The sequence below is a fragment of the Mus caroli genome, chromosome 12, assembly GCF_900094665.2.
Source record: "Mus caroli chromosome 12, CAROLI_EIJ_v1.1, whole genome shotgun sequence".
NCBI lineage: Eukaryota > Metazoa > Chordata > Mammalia > Rodentia > Muridae > Mus > Mus caroli.
Window position 1 is genome coordinate 17,702,153 of NC_034581.1, and position 12,993 is coordinate 17,715,145.

The 12,993-nt window shown below is 48.5% G+C and overlaps 2 protein-coding genes across 7 annotated transcripts in view; one reads left to right on the forward strand and one right to left on the reverse strand.

Annotated features, from left to right (window-relative positions):
* Asap2 (ArfGAP with SH3 domain, ankyrin repeat and PH domain 2) overlaps positions 1–10,571 on the forward strand; it is a 157,380-nt gene extending 146,809 nt beyond the window's left edge. For all 5 annotated transcript variants that reach the window (XM_029484885.1, XM_029484887.1, XM_021178724.2 and 2 more), the window contains 4 exons: positions 5,404–5,453; positions 5,738–5,808; positions 6,163–6,285; positions 8,153–10,571. In XM_029484885.1, the coding sequence (XP_029340745.1) occupies positions 5,404–5,453; positions 5,738–5,808; positions 6,163–6,285; positions 8,153–8,227 (319 nt within the window). In that variant the 3' untranslated portion in view covers positions 8,228–10,571. The remainder of the gene's footprint in view (positions 1–5,403; positions 5,454–5,737; positions 5,809–6,162; positions 6,286–8,152) is intronic.
* Itgb1bp1 (integrin subunit beta 1 binding protein 1) overlaps positions 10,185–12,993 on the reverse strand; it is an 18,363-nt gene continuing 15,554 nt past the window's right edge. Inside the window, exons 5-7 of one of the 2 annotated variants that reach the window (XM_021178726.2) lie at positions 12,449–12,541; positions 11,812–11,961; positions 10,185–11,340 (exon numbers count right to left, since the gene is read on the reverse strand). In XM_021178726.2, coding sequence (XP_021034385.1) covers positions 11,269–11,340; positions 11,812–11,961; positions 12,449–12,541 — 315 coding nt within the window. In that variant the 3' untranslated portion in view covers positions 10,185–11,268. The remainder of the gene's footprint in view (positions 11,341–11,811; positions 11,962–12,448; positions 12,542–12,993) is intronic. The other variant, XM_029484889.1, reaches the window with a different exon arrangement.

Genomic DNA, 12,993 nt, shown 5'->3' on the forward strand with positions numbered 1-12,993 from the left:
AGGCAGCTAGGATGAGGGTCTTAAAGCCCACAACTACAGTGACACACCTACTCCAACAAGGCTATACCTCCTAAAAGTGCCACTCCCTGGCCTGAGCTCATACAAAACATCACAAGAATCTTTGCTTTTGTGGCTACACTACTAAGAGTCGAGGTCTGGGTGGGAGGTGATGTAGTCAGAGCTACAGAATGTATGTATATGTACACAAGCGTGCCTGTATCTCTTTGTGTATTCTATAGATTTCTCTGTGGGACCCCGGAGTTCATGTCAGCAGGGACAGATAGTGCCAGCACCTAAGGTTTTGAGACCCGTTTAGCTGGGCACGTGCCTTACAAGTCCTGTACCCAGGATTGCTGGTGGCACAACGGAGCGGCTTGCCTTTGCCAGAGCTGAGTCCCCCAGGGTGGGAGTGGTGTGGTAGAGGCTGGCGTCACGGAGGTCTCCACACTCCGTAGATGTGGTAGCCCTCATCTGGGCTGCTGACCGCAGCATCCACACACATATATATGATCTCTTCAGGTGGTATGACTTCCTCAAGACATGAGGCCTGGACCTAAGACAAGTCCCTCAAAGCAAGCCAGGCCCTGGGAACTAGCCAGTGTTACTGCATGAGCAGTGCTGGACACTAGGCCCGAGTGCAGATAGAGAAGGTTCCAGTGGGACACAGGACAGCCAGAGTAAGCATTTGAATGCTGTTTACCCCCACTTGCTACACCCTTGCTCAGAGGTGAGAACCCTGCTCCTATGCTCAGTCATACAGCTGCCCCTTCCTGTGAAGGCTCTCCTGGTTCTGCCTCTGCCTGTCCTAGAGGCTGAAGCCTTCTTTCCCTGCTTGGACCAAGTCCAGTTCCGGTACCCATACTTAGCCCTGCAGCCTCGAGCCCCCATCCAGGCCAGGTGTCCCTGCTGTGTCACTGACCCCTTGTCTCATCTAGGTTGGATCTTTAGTCTGGTCACTAGACCACTCAGTCCTACCCCCAGCCTGACCTTTGCCCTGCCGGGCTCTGACAAACCTCTCTGTTCAAATGCATGAAGCCCCACGCCCTGCTACTTTCAATATAATTCCTGTGTCTCATCTGTCAGACAGAGTTGGCCTTTCCTTTAAATGTGCCATATGGTTTTTATCAAATAACACAACTGTTCTGACAGCCCTGCCTTATCCCAGAGGACAAATCCAGGTACATGTTCCCAAATGAACCCCAGCCCCAAGGCCCTGTGTCTTTCTGATTCTTCCCTCCTTATCCTCTGGGCCGGAGTCAGTTTTGAAGATGGTGATTGTGACAGCTAGCTTCTCATATGGCTCACCAAAGCCAGCCTGGTGGCACTGCCATCTAGAGGCAGGGCTGTTAGCACAATCCCCAGCTGGGCTCTACACTAGCTGGGGAGTGGGGTTTTCTTATTAACTGGCATTCTGTCACCATCTTCTTCAATTCCTCTGTCATTTCTGTGCCCGTTTTAAAAATACGCTTGCAGCCGGGCGTGGTGGCGCACGCCTTTAATGCCAGCACTCAGGAGGCAGAGGCAGGTGGATTTCTGAGGCCAGCCTGGACTACAGAGTGAGTTCCAGGACAGCCAGGGCTACACAGAGAAACCCTGTCGGGGGGGGGGGGAGGGGGACGCTTGCAGAGAAGTTTTCTCCACTTATCCTTTTTTTAAATGTTGATTCTCATAGTAAATCAAACTCTATACCGTCGGAGTTTTGTTCCATGGGAACTTTATTTCTCATTTCATAAGGACTGAATAATTTGGGAGAGAAGTGGGCTTTTTCTTTGCTGGCTTCTGGGGTTTGGGCCTCTGTGTAGTTGTAGCGTTCCCTGTAAGTGCCCCTGTGCCCTCTCTTCATGTCTCCGGTTAGACAGTTATCACTGACTAGCAGACTGCACTTGGCTCTTTCCTCACTGTAACAAATAGCCAAGAGAAACAGTCTGAAAGAAGAGACGTGTGTCTTGGTTCACAGTTCTTGCCACGGGCCATTTGGCTCCATTACGATCGGCCTGTGGAAAGACAAGAACATCGTGGCAGTGTGGGCAAAACTGTTTACCTTACAGCAGCAGGAAGCAGAGTGGAGAGTGGGCCAGAGATGTGCTAGGTCCTTGAAAGGCATGACCCTGGTGACCCTGTCTCCTGCTTTCTGTTCCCCTTTAATAATGCTACCAGATTTTGACTCCATCAGTGGACGAACTCACGTCCCAAAAGTACATCACCTGGCAGCTGACATTTAAGCATGAGAATCTTTTGGGGGAACGTTTCGTATCCAGACCCAACACTAGGTTTCCCTGAGACAGTGGGGCTGTTTGTCTGTGGAACTCTGAGTCTGAGTGATTCCCCCATCCTTGGACAACTTAGGTTCATGGTGTCTGCCTAAAAGGTGTATGAATTCTGGGAGTCACATTAAAATTCATCTTATAGTTGACCCTCCAGCTTTTGAGATGTTTCTGCCAGCTGCCCTTGGTGTCCCAGGGTGAGGTGTCCTGCCCTGTGCCCTCCCTGGAATGGAAGCTGTCTTCAGTGTGCTGGGGAGGGATACCTGGGAGTCCAGCTCCTGACTTAGCTTTGGGGGTCTTGTTGTGGTTTATTCTTGGTGAATCCTCTTGCTCATGGCATGGCCTGCCCTATCTCCCACTTCCAGAGGCCCTTAGCCTGACAGGGATATTACCATATACCCAGGACTGTGTAGGGCTTTTGTTACACTTGTGTACGAGTCTCCTGCTTGGTCAACTAGGTTAGTTATAATTCTTCCTGACGTTTCCAGCTTCCAAAGTTCTCTCCTTTCCAGTTCTTTGTGCATTTGGTTTGAATTTTCGTTTCTAATTGTTTTGCTTGGGAAGTGTATTTTCAATATACTACTCCTCTTTCCTTCCTCCTCCTCCTTCCTCCTCCCTCTCCCCTCCTCCCTCCTCCCTCACCCCCCCCTCTCTCTCTCTCCCTATATACTACTTCCATAATGATACTGAGGATGGAACCCAGAGCCTCTCACCTTCTATGAATGCATTCACTCCTCACTGATCGACAGCTCCAGGCCACAGGCTGGCATTTTGAAATCAGAATGTCGCTTGTACTGCTTTGTCAAGACATCCTTCAAGAGCCCAAAGTACACATCCACACCGTACTGTTTGTAAATGGTGATTTGATTAAGGTCGGCTGCTGAGTTACACTGTCGCAAGTATGCTTCCCAAGCCCCTATGCTGGACAGCCATGGACTGGGCCTCCTTGTCCATGTTTCCTTCCTCTTCCTCTTGTAATGTTCTTGGATTCTTTGGCTCCTAGATACTGCTTTTGAAGGTGCCAGGTCATCTCTTAAATTTCTGGACAAGGAGCAGAGGACTCCTGGCACTCTCTAGGCAGATGAGGACAGTGGTACTAGCCAGCAAGCACCAGCTCCCAGCGTCCTCCTCCTGTCCACTTCCCCAGGGATCACAAAAGCCATGCCAGAGCTGTGGATGAGTTTTCTGTCCATGCCATGTCACTGGTTTTAATCCAACTGGAAGGGGAGGCGTGCAGTGACAAAGCAGATGATGTTAGGGTGTGGCTTGTCTACCACAGATTTGGGTTAATTGACCCAGGTTGCCACTGCTGGTAGAACTCCATGTAAAGGAAGACATGGTGTATATTCTTTGTAAAGGAACCACCACTGTCGCTGCCATCACTACCTGTTGCCAATTATTTTGAACATGATATAAATCTGTCATTCCATATTTGTTCTTTTAGAGCAGGAGATAGCAAGAGCAGGCCTACAGGCAAGCTGCCACCCCTGCTTATGTCCATGAGTCACAAGCTGTCAGTGGGCTTTGTACTTAGACGTGGTGGGTGAAATTTTCACTTGAGAATCTTTCATGGCATGTGAAATTCCTGCGTCTTAGTTTCTCTTCTCTTGCTGTGAAGAGACACTGTGACCAAGCCAACTTATAAAAGGAGTTTATTGGGGCTCACAGTCCCATAGTCAGAGTCCATGACCATCAGGGTGGAGAGCATAGCAGCAGGCAGGCAGGCATGGCCCTGAGCAGTAGCTGAGAGCTTACATCCTGATCCACTGGCACAAGACAGAGGGAGAACTGGGAATAGAATGGACTTTTGGAGCCTCAAAGCCCATCTTCAGTGACACACCTCCTCCAACAAGGCCACACCTCCTAATCGTCCCTAAAGAGTTCCACCAACTGGGGACCAAGTATTCAAATATACGAGCCTAAGGGGGCCATTCTCCCTCAAACCACCACACTTGTAAGTGAAGTTGACATGGCACACTGTGCGCTGATAGATCATCCATGGTACCTTCCCACCTTGGTAGCAGACAGAGAAATAGTTGCCACGAAGACTAACTCAAAAATTCATCATTTGGTTTTTTAAATTTTTTTGTATTAGCCTAGGTTAGTCTTGAACTTGTGACCCCTCTTCCTCCCAGGTGTTGGGTGCATTTGTTTTTCATGGCCTTTCAGGACAAGACAGGCTGACTATGATCCTCTGCTAAGTAGCTCGTGTGAGCACTTCATATCTGAGTTGACCACAGAATAGGAAGTTGGCCACTCCACTTAATAGTGTCTGCTAGGACCTACACGCCCAGAGGCAGCGGGAATCAAACTGAACCTTGGCTTGTATGATTTTCAGTCCTTTGGGGAAAACAATAAGACTATAACCAAGTCTTGTTCTTCACCTCTTCATCCTGAGGCTGCAGACACCAGCACCCTCTGGGGCTGCAGAGGAAGTGTCTGAAGGAAGTGACCTGCTGCGGAAAGAATCCCATCCCAGGCTGCCTCCCCGCTTCCTCAGCCCCTCCCAAGGCTTGCCTGCCCAGTTGTTTGTCTTACTTTCTGCTAGGTCCTACCAGCCTGGCTAGGCAACTGAGAGAAAAGCCACTCTCTTGGCCTTCACAGACCTGCTCCCTTTAGAGAAGGAACAAAGCTAGTGTCCTGCCTCTCTGCATATATGCCAGTGGCAGGACTCAGTTGATAGAGCCCCCTCTGCCCACTGTAAGAAGCACTTGTCTCCATTGCATGACTATAGGCTTGTGCTCGGCCCCTTGACCACAACAATGGTTCCCAGAGCAGGCACCACAGAGCTCAGAGGTGTGGGAGGCACTGACTTGTAGTGCCTGCACAGACCCTGGCAGAGCCACCCAGGCCTGTGGTTAAGCTTCAGCCCCTCCCTTTTGCGTGATGATGGTGGCTCAGGCTGGGGCCGGAGTACGCAAGTGATGAATGTGTGCTTAGCTTCTGCCCTGGGCTAGGATCAGGACCTAGCACTTGGCTCCACACCTTTCCTTTTTTCAAGAGTGGGGAGTAGGCACACGTGATGGGATACAGCAAGCACAAATGTAAGCATTGATGGCAGGTCCCTTTATCATTCGGGGGATTAAGGTCAGAGCAGGTGGACACAGTGATCAATAAATCTGTATTTCTTTCCTGGTAGGACCGACAAGCCAACCCCACTGATCAACAAAGGACAGCCGAGAGGACCTGGTAATTATTTAACTTGGAACAGGTTGATCCTGCAGGGATGGGGTGGGGTGGAGTTGGGGTTGGGGGATGTGGATTTCTAGGTAGCTGGTCAGGTATAAAGGAGGGAAGTTCACTGCCTTATACAGGTCTTTTCTCTTGAAACAACCAAACTTGTGGAGAGTCCTGTTTTCAGATATAACCTTGTGATTCTTACATTGTCTTACAGTTAAAGTGGATGGATAGGGATGGGGTGTCCTATAAAGTTGCTTTGTCTTGGCCCTAACGCAGTGGATCTCTCTGAACAGAAGCTTCGGGTCCTCTGTCCAACGCCATGGCCCTGCAGCCCCCGGCACCCATGCCTAGGAAGTCACAGGCGGTAAGTGCACAAGCCTGCTATTCTGCTACTAGTCAGAGGGCTCCAAGGCAGCCGGGCTCTGTTGCTCCTTGGTGGAGGGCTGGGAGCTTCTTTCTGGTGCTGTTTCATGATCTGGGGAGCTGGCCAGCTTGGCCCTCTGCTCATCATCCCCGTGAGCACCAGACCCCAGGTGTTTCATTTCCTGCCTCTGCCCAGGCTCCTGCTACACCCAGCCAGCCCCACTTGCTTGACCTCTGTGGGTTTCCGAGCCTAGGCACATGGCTCATGAGACAAGCAGAAAGCATGAGGCCTGTTCTCTGCCTAAGAACTTGGCTTCCTACAACCCTAGCCTTCACACTTCCTTTTCTGATGTAGACCAAGTCAAAGCCCAAGCGAGTGAAAGCACTCTACAACTGCGTGGCTGACAACCCAGACGAGCTGACTTTCTCTGAGGGCGATGTGATCATTGTGGATGGGGAAGAGGATCAGGAGTGGTGGGTGAGTCAGGGTGGGGTCACAGGGGCTTGTGCACAAGTCAGGGTGGGGCCATGGGGGCCTGTGCACAAGTCAGGGTGGGGCCATGGGGGAGGGGTCTGTGCACAAGTCAGGGTGGGGCCATGGGGGCATGTGCACAAGTCAGGGTGGGGCCATGGGGGAGGGGTCTGTGCACAAGTCAGGGTGGGGCCATGGGGCCTGTGAACAGTGGAAGCTCTCAGCCTAAGCAGTCTGGATCTGGTGCTGCTTCCAGTCTGATGAGCAGTGCCTTCCTCATCTTTGGTGTCTCCTGTGTAGGCACCTTCTTCTGAGTGGGCCTCATCTGTCCCTCAGACCACTTAGGCTACATTTTCATAACATGCTTGACCTGAACCAAGAGCTTTGGGGCCCTAGATTTTCACTGCCAATTTATGGAGCAAGGCATCCAGAGAGCTGGGCTCCAGGGCGGAATCCTCATGTCTCTTTGATCCGACAAAAGCTTTATGCTGCTCAGCATCCAGGTAGTATAAGAGAGGCATGAACAGTGGGCTTCTCCCAGAAGCCCTTGCAGCTCAGACTCAACCCCTTACAAGCTGAGGACCTTGGCAGCAGGTGCTTAGGGTCTATGGACCTGGGTGACATCATTTCTGCAAGGAAGTTGTCCACAGTACTGTGGCAAAGACGTCATGAGAAGCAGCAGCAATGAGACCGGGGGGGGGGGGGGGTGTTCAGGAATTAACCAGTGGAATGGGGTATACACAGAAAGCACTTGGCAGGGGCTGCCACCCAGTGGCCACTCATGGCCCTGCTGCATAGACAAGTATTTCAAAAGGTACCTCAGGATTTGGAGAGGACTTTGCTTGACAGTTGCAGGGAGTTTGACCTGATCTGTAACTGCCCCTCCTGCAAGCCCCACCCCCACCCCATCCCCGCGCCCGCTCTGTGATCTACCCCTAAGTTCTCTGTTGGTGACTCGGTGGCTCCGCCTTGCAGCACTGCTGTTGGCTTGATCACATTCCCCTTTCTTAAAGCAACTGACAGAAGATGCCCGTTCCCATCAGCCGCCCTCAGCACAGGCCCATTAAGGGCCATAGCTACCAAACTCCCAGCTCCTCTACATGCTAAGTTCCTGCACATGGCCGGGCCTGGTGAAAATCCAGCACTGTCTGAGAACCTGACCTTGCCCCTCAGCATAAACACAGGCCAACACCCATCAGTTGGAAGCAGGCATGGAATCACACCATGTTACATACTACCTTATGAATGAGACCCTGACCTGACACACAGGCTTAGCCATGTGGAAAGTATCTATTTCCAAAAGTACAGAAAATTCAGACAGGTGCAAAAGAAGTAAATGTTAGCCGTAACTAGAGAGCCCGCCCTTCCTGAAGACCCACAGTTCTCAGTGCTGTTTTTTGGGGAAAAAAAAAAACAGCATACTTTGGCAGTTTTCCTTTAGAGTTTGCCAATATCATAAACATGGCTGAGATTGTACGTGGCTATAATTCTGTTATTACCCAGACTGCATGTTTTTAAGCCTTTCTACAAATGCCTAATGAAATATGAATGGAGACACATCATACTTTCGCCAAGTATATGACTTTGAGTATAGTTTCTTTATTCATATACTAAGTGGGGAGTGGGCCAGATGACTTCCCTGTTGTCTTCCATATTGCTGGGGCCCAGGGGCAACATCTGTATTCACCTGTAGCCATCTGAGGGTGTATGAGGCTTGTGGGAGGAGGCAGAAGCTCTAGCAAGCACAGATAGGAAGGAAAAAGACAGCCGGGCGGTTTTTCTATCATTCTTTAGTGGAAGAGATTCCTCTGAACAGATGCTGTGTTGCCCCTCCATGTTTGTAACACTTGTAACTCAAACTTGCTCATTTCAGATCGGCCACATCGATGGAGAGCCCAGCCGCAAAGGAGCGTTTCCCGTATCGTTTGTGCACTTTATTGCTGACTAAACTGCCACTTGAACAAACGCCTTTGTTTAACCGTTATGTTCCGTTTTGTTACTGGTACCAAGGCTAGCCATAGCCAGTCTCAGACCGTGTTGTACGGCAGCCCATCTTTTCATGATACTGTCCCGTTCTGAAAACTCAGAGGCGAGTTTTATATATAAGCAGGTTGTTGTTTTAATAAGTTGTGGTTTTTATGAAACATTGTTATACTTTTACTAGGAAAAGCAGAATTTCCTTAAGGGGGGGTTGAGAAGCTATTTAACTGTATACCCAGGATCCTGTATTTCCAGGAGTAGCTGAGCCTAAAAACAGCTTCAACAAATTTGGGGGATTCTTACAGTTTTCCTTAGCCCAATTCCGACATTGGTTATCTTGTTTTAGCACAGTCAGCTTAGCAAGCCAGCACTGCTTCCAGGTCTGTCGCCCTACCCTGGACTTTGTCCACCAATGCCATCCATTCACCTTTAAAGACATGTATTCCTTTGAAACTCAGCCAGTGTCTATTTAAAGCAACTTGGCAATTTATACGTTAGCCTTGTACTTTTCCGGACCCCGTCTGTGAGGTGGCAGCTGCCATGATCTCCTGCATGTTTGTAGGACCCGTGTTGTGAACAGTCATACCTAGCACACTACTGATGGGTTATTACAACACAGCTAACAGCAGGCTGTTCTACACCAGGTAGTTTAAGCTGCAGATCCTGAATTTGGTTAAAAACTAAGGATGATGGATTGCAGAGCAGCTCTTTAAACTAGCTCGCAAGCCTGGGGGTTTGAGGATTTGCCTCGTTCAACGTCCCCTGTCACACAGGTAGAATATGTGGTGCGGGCCACAGTAAGCACATTCTTCCGTGTCCTGGTGCGTGCTCCTGCCCTCCCCTCCCAGCTCCTGAGGACACCCGCTCAGCTTAGTTCTTGTCTTTAATAGGATTCTCCAAAAGGAATGGTAGCTACACTGTCTTGAAACTTAGCCTATCCAATTGTTTGTAGTCAAGAACATATCAGAAATCTGTAGACCTTGGGGAGCCCAGTGCCCCCAAACATCCCAGTTACACTATGTAAGCCCATCACATCACTCCTAAACTTACGCTATGTGGGGTGGGGGAGGGGAACTAGGTTGTATATGATAAAAATCAAAACTCATTAGTTTCATAAACTTGACTGTCATACCTCTACTTAATAACAGTAAGCACAGGTAAGAGCCGTGGTTAGGATATGGGAAATGAAAGAGGCAAGCATAAGGCCTGAACGAAAGCTGGATTTTGAGCAAAAGGAATGGATTGAGGATTAAGCTTGACAGTGAGGCGATGTTGCTGCCGGAAGTGGCACACTTGATCAGAGCAGCCCCTTTATGCTCTTTGTGCAAGGCTTTTACAAGCTCAGAGCTCTCTCTTTGTTTCTTTCAAGGAAAACAGGACAAACTGGAATGTCTTAGGATGCTATATAGAGATTGCTTCCTGTCTTTCAGATTCTGGGTGAAAATGTGTTAGATCTGTAATTGATCTCTCTTTCTCTCTGCTCCCCCAACACTACATCTGTTTTTCACTACTTGTTCATTTCTGTCCCTTTAGCCCTTCTCATCACTTTTCTCGTAGACTTAAGAGCGTGGACAGATGCGTTTTGCACATTGCACTTCCCAATACCTTTTACGGTGCCTACCCCAGCCCCACCCCTCCACGCATCTGTATCATCCATCGGTCTTAGGTACCTGGTGCCAGCTCTCTGAGGAATCTAGTTGATTTATGTCAACATTTTAACTCCAGTCCCAAGCTAATCTATCAGGCTCACTGGTACATAAATACCTAGGAAATATTTTTCCACTCTCTAATTTGGTGGCACTATTGTGCTGTGATGGATAGTCCTTTTTAGCAGAAGAGAAATTCTATTGACTTCCCTCCTTAACTGTCCTTCCTGTTACTTGCTCTTTGCAAACTGAAAAGAGAAAGCAACTGAAAGGAAAGCATTGTAGATATCTATTTATATTTAAAGTTTACATTTCACAAGAGTCAGCTGCGGAATTCGGACTTTTTTTTTTTTTTTTTTTTGCCGCTTTCCATCAGGTCTGACTTGGAGGGACAATGACTCAGAAATAGGGTGCGCAGACTAATGTGATCTACTGAGGGTGGAGAATGACCTGCAGCCTAGAATGCTATTTTGAGATGTATGATATTCAATTCATTCACTTGATTACTTTGGTCTAGTTGCAGCGCAACTGTATATACTGTATAACCTAAACGGATTATTTTCATTGTCCTTAATGCAGTGATTTATAATTAGAGCATGTTTAATAAATTGACTTCCTGTTAACCAGTCATTTGACTGGAAAAAAAATAAAGTACTTTTAAATGGACATGGTTCTCATCTGTAAAGTATTAGCTACTGGCACCCAGCAACCAGCAGGCGTCCTCCAAGGCTCTTCTAACTCTGTGATAAACTAAGGGTATTGTCTTGACAGTACCTCTCTGGTAGGGTGCTTTTCGTCCCAAGCTGACATCGTCACTCTAAGGTCACGTGTAACTGAGGTTCCCCAGTCCAAACCTCTGCATGGCTCAGTTCCAAGCAAGTGATCCCAAGTCCCTGGGAAGCTACAGGGTGCAGGTCATTCAGAGCAACCTGGGATGGCAACAGAGGTTTCTTTATCTTTCTTAGATTTTATGTTTTATGTGCATGTGTGAGTGGCTGTATGTATGTATACATGTATGCCTGGTACCTGAGGAAGCCAGAAGAGGGAATTGGATCTCTTGGCACTGGAGTTACAGACAGTTTTGAGCCACCATATTGGTGCTGGGAACTGAACCCAGGTCCTCTGCAGATGCTCTTAAGTACCAAGCCATCTGTCCAGATCCCAAGGTTTCTCTTTTGTCCAGGAAGCAGGTAATTTATTGGAAGTTGACCTACTGTTAACACCATTTAGTATAAAACCAATATTTCATACATTACACTTTAGAAAACCGGGTCAGGGCGTTACACCCTCTAATAGTCCACAGCTGCAGATAGATGTAGGAACAGGTAAGCTCCGTGGGTCAGTTTCCACTTGCCTGCAGAGTTCAGGACTTGTCAGAGGTCAACACAGAGTCAAACGCTGTGGATAAGACCTTGCAGATTGCTTGGGCTTGCTCCTGGATTGTATGAAGAGACACAGTGTTGGTGGAGGGTGCTATATGACCAACACACATTGTACAGAATTCTCAAGGAACTACTGAAAAGAAGATAGAGTACAAACAGAGCCTATACACCTCTCCAGGAGCTTTACCTGCCTACCTCACATTGCTTCCCCCAAACCTACACATTAGTACCTGCCTAGCTGGTAGGCACTCCAGCAGACACGGCAGACAGTAATGGCTGGTGCTAAGTAAGCCTGAGACTAAGAGATGGCAACTGGGGACTAGGGGGAGCTTTGACCCAGACCCAGCCAGGTCAGTGTTGCCCAGCAGAAGCATCTCACAGCCTCTCTGAATAGCTGCTGGCCCAGGGTTTATTCGTTCTGAGGATGGCCCTTGGGGAAAGCCCTTTCTCGGCCTTTGAAAGCAGTGAAAGATCACAGTCTCACCATTTCATCTACTGAGTAGGAACAAACCAAGATCTCTCACCAGGCTGTTACACTGGTAAACCCACAGGCTGTACTCTTCATTGCTTGCATCTGTGGTCTTGAGTGCCAGCAAGCTTTTCCCAGCTCCCAGGCCGTCGTCGTAACACACCATCCGGATGATTAGATACAGGGCATGCCTATGCAGAACACCCTGTGGAAATCACAAGACCTTCAGAAAGCCGGGACATGGTGCCACTGCTTCTCAGTTCTCAGGAAACATGTAGAGTGCTTACGAGGCTTTAAAAGGTAGGTGCACAGATCTGGGAGAAAAGACGACTCAGTTTCTCACCCAGGGTATACTGGCATACCTAGTTATAGGGTGACTTGCTTTCGGGATCACACTTTCCTGTTTAAACCCAGAGAAATAGGAACAAGGTCATCTAAACTGCCCACCTCGCTGCCTAGACTCCACACCAACCAACAGCTACTTTCAAATGACAGGAGGGTCCCTAGATGAAGCTCAGTGGGGGCCCACATGCATGTGGGAAATATAACAGAAGCTCATGTTCGCTCTCAGGAATGAGCAGAGCTTAACACCGGCCACCAGGCAACCACACTGGACACAGGAGTCCAAGTGTGGCCCTTAAAGGCTGGGGTCCCTGGTCGCAGAGAACGTACTTACTGAGCACTGCACTTACATGCTGATCCGTGGTCGAGACTTTTATGCCGTACTTAGAAACGCCCAGAATGAACTCCTCTTCCAGAGGGACAAAAGGCAACTTTCCATCTTGCTTCAGAGTGAACATAAATCACAGCACACAGGAAAACCACAAGATCATCTTAGGCTCCATTAGTTGCATTTGGAATCTGATCATCACTGCCTCACCCTTTAGAAACCAGTCTACACAAGTATTCCCCACCCCTACCTCCAAATTCAGATCGATCATTCCCTATGTACTGTTCTGTCCTTTTGTGGTGTCAATGCTAATGGAAACTGGAGATCCTAGCCACAGATCCTGGTGACATTAAAGTATTTACATAATTAAGCCAAGTGTGTTGGTGCAAACTTTTAGTCCTAACAACTCTAGAGGCATAAGCAGGCAGTGAGTTCAAGGCCAGCCTAGTTTACACAGTGAGTTCTAGGACAGCCAGGGCTGTGTACCTTGCCTGAAAACAAAATAAAACTTACATTACTTAGATTTTAAAATCCTCAAAGATCATTTTCTTTTTTTTTTTTTTTTTT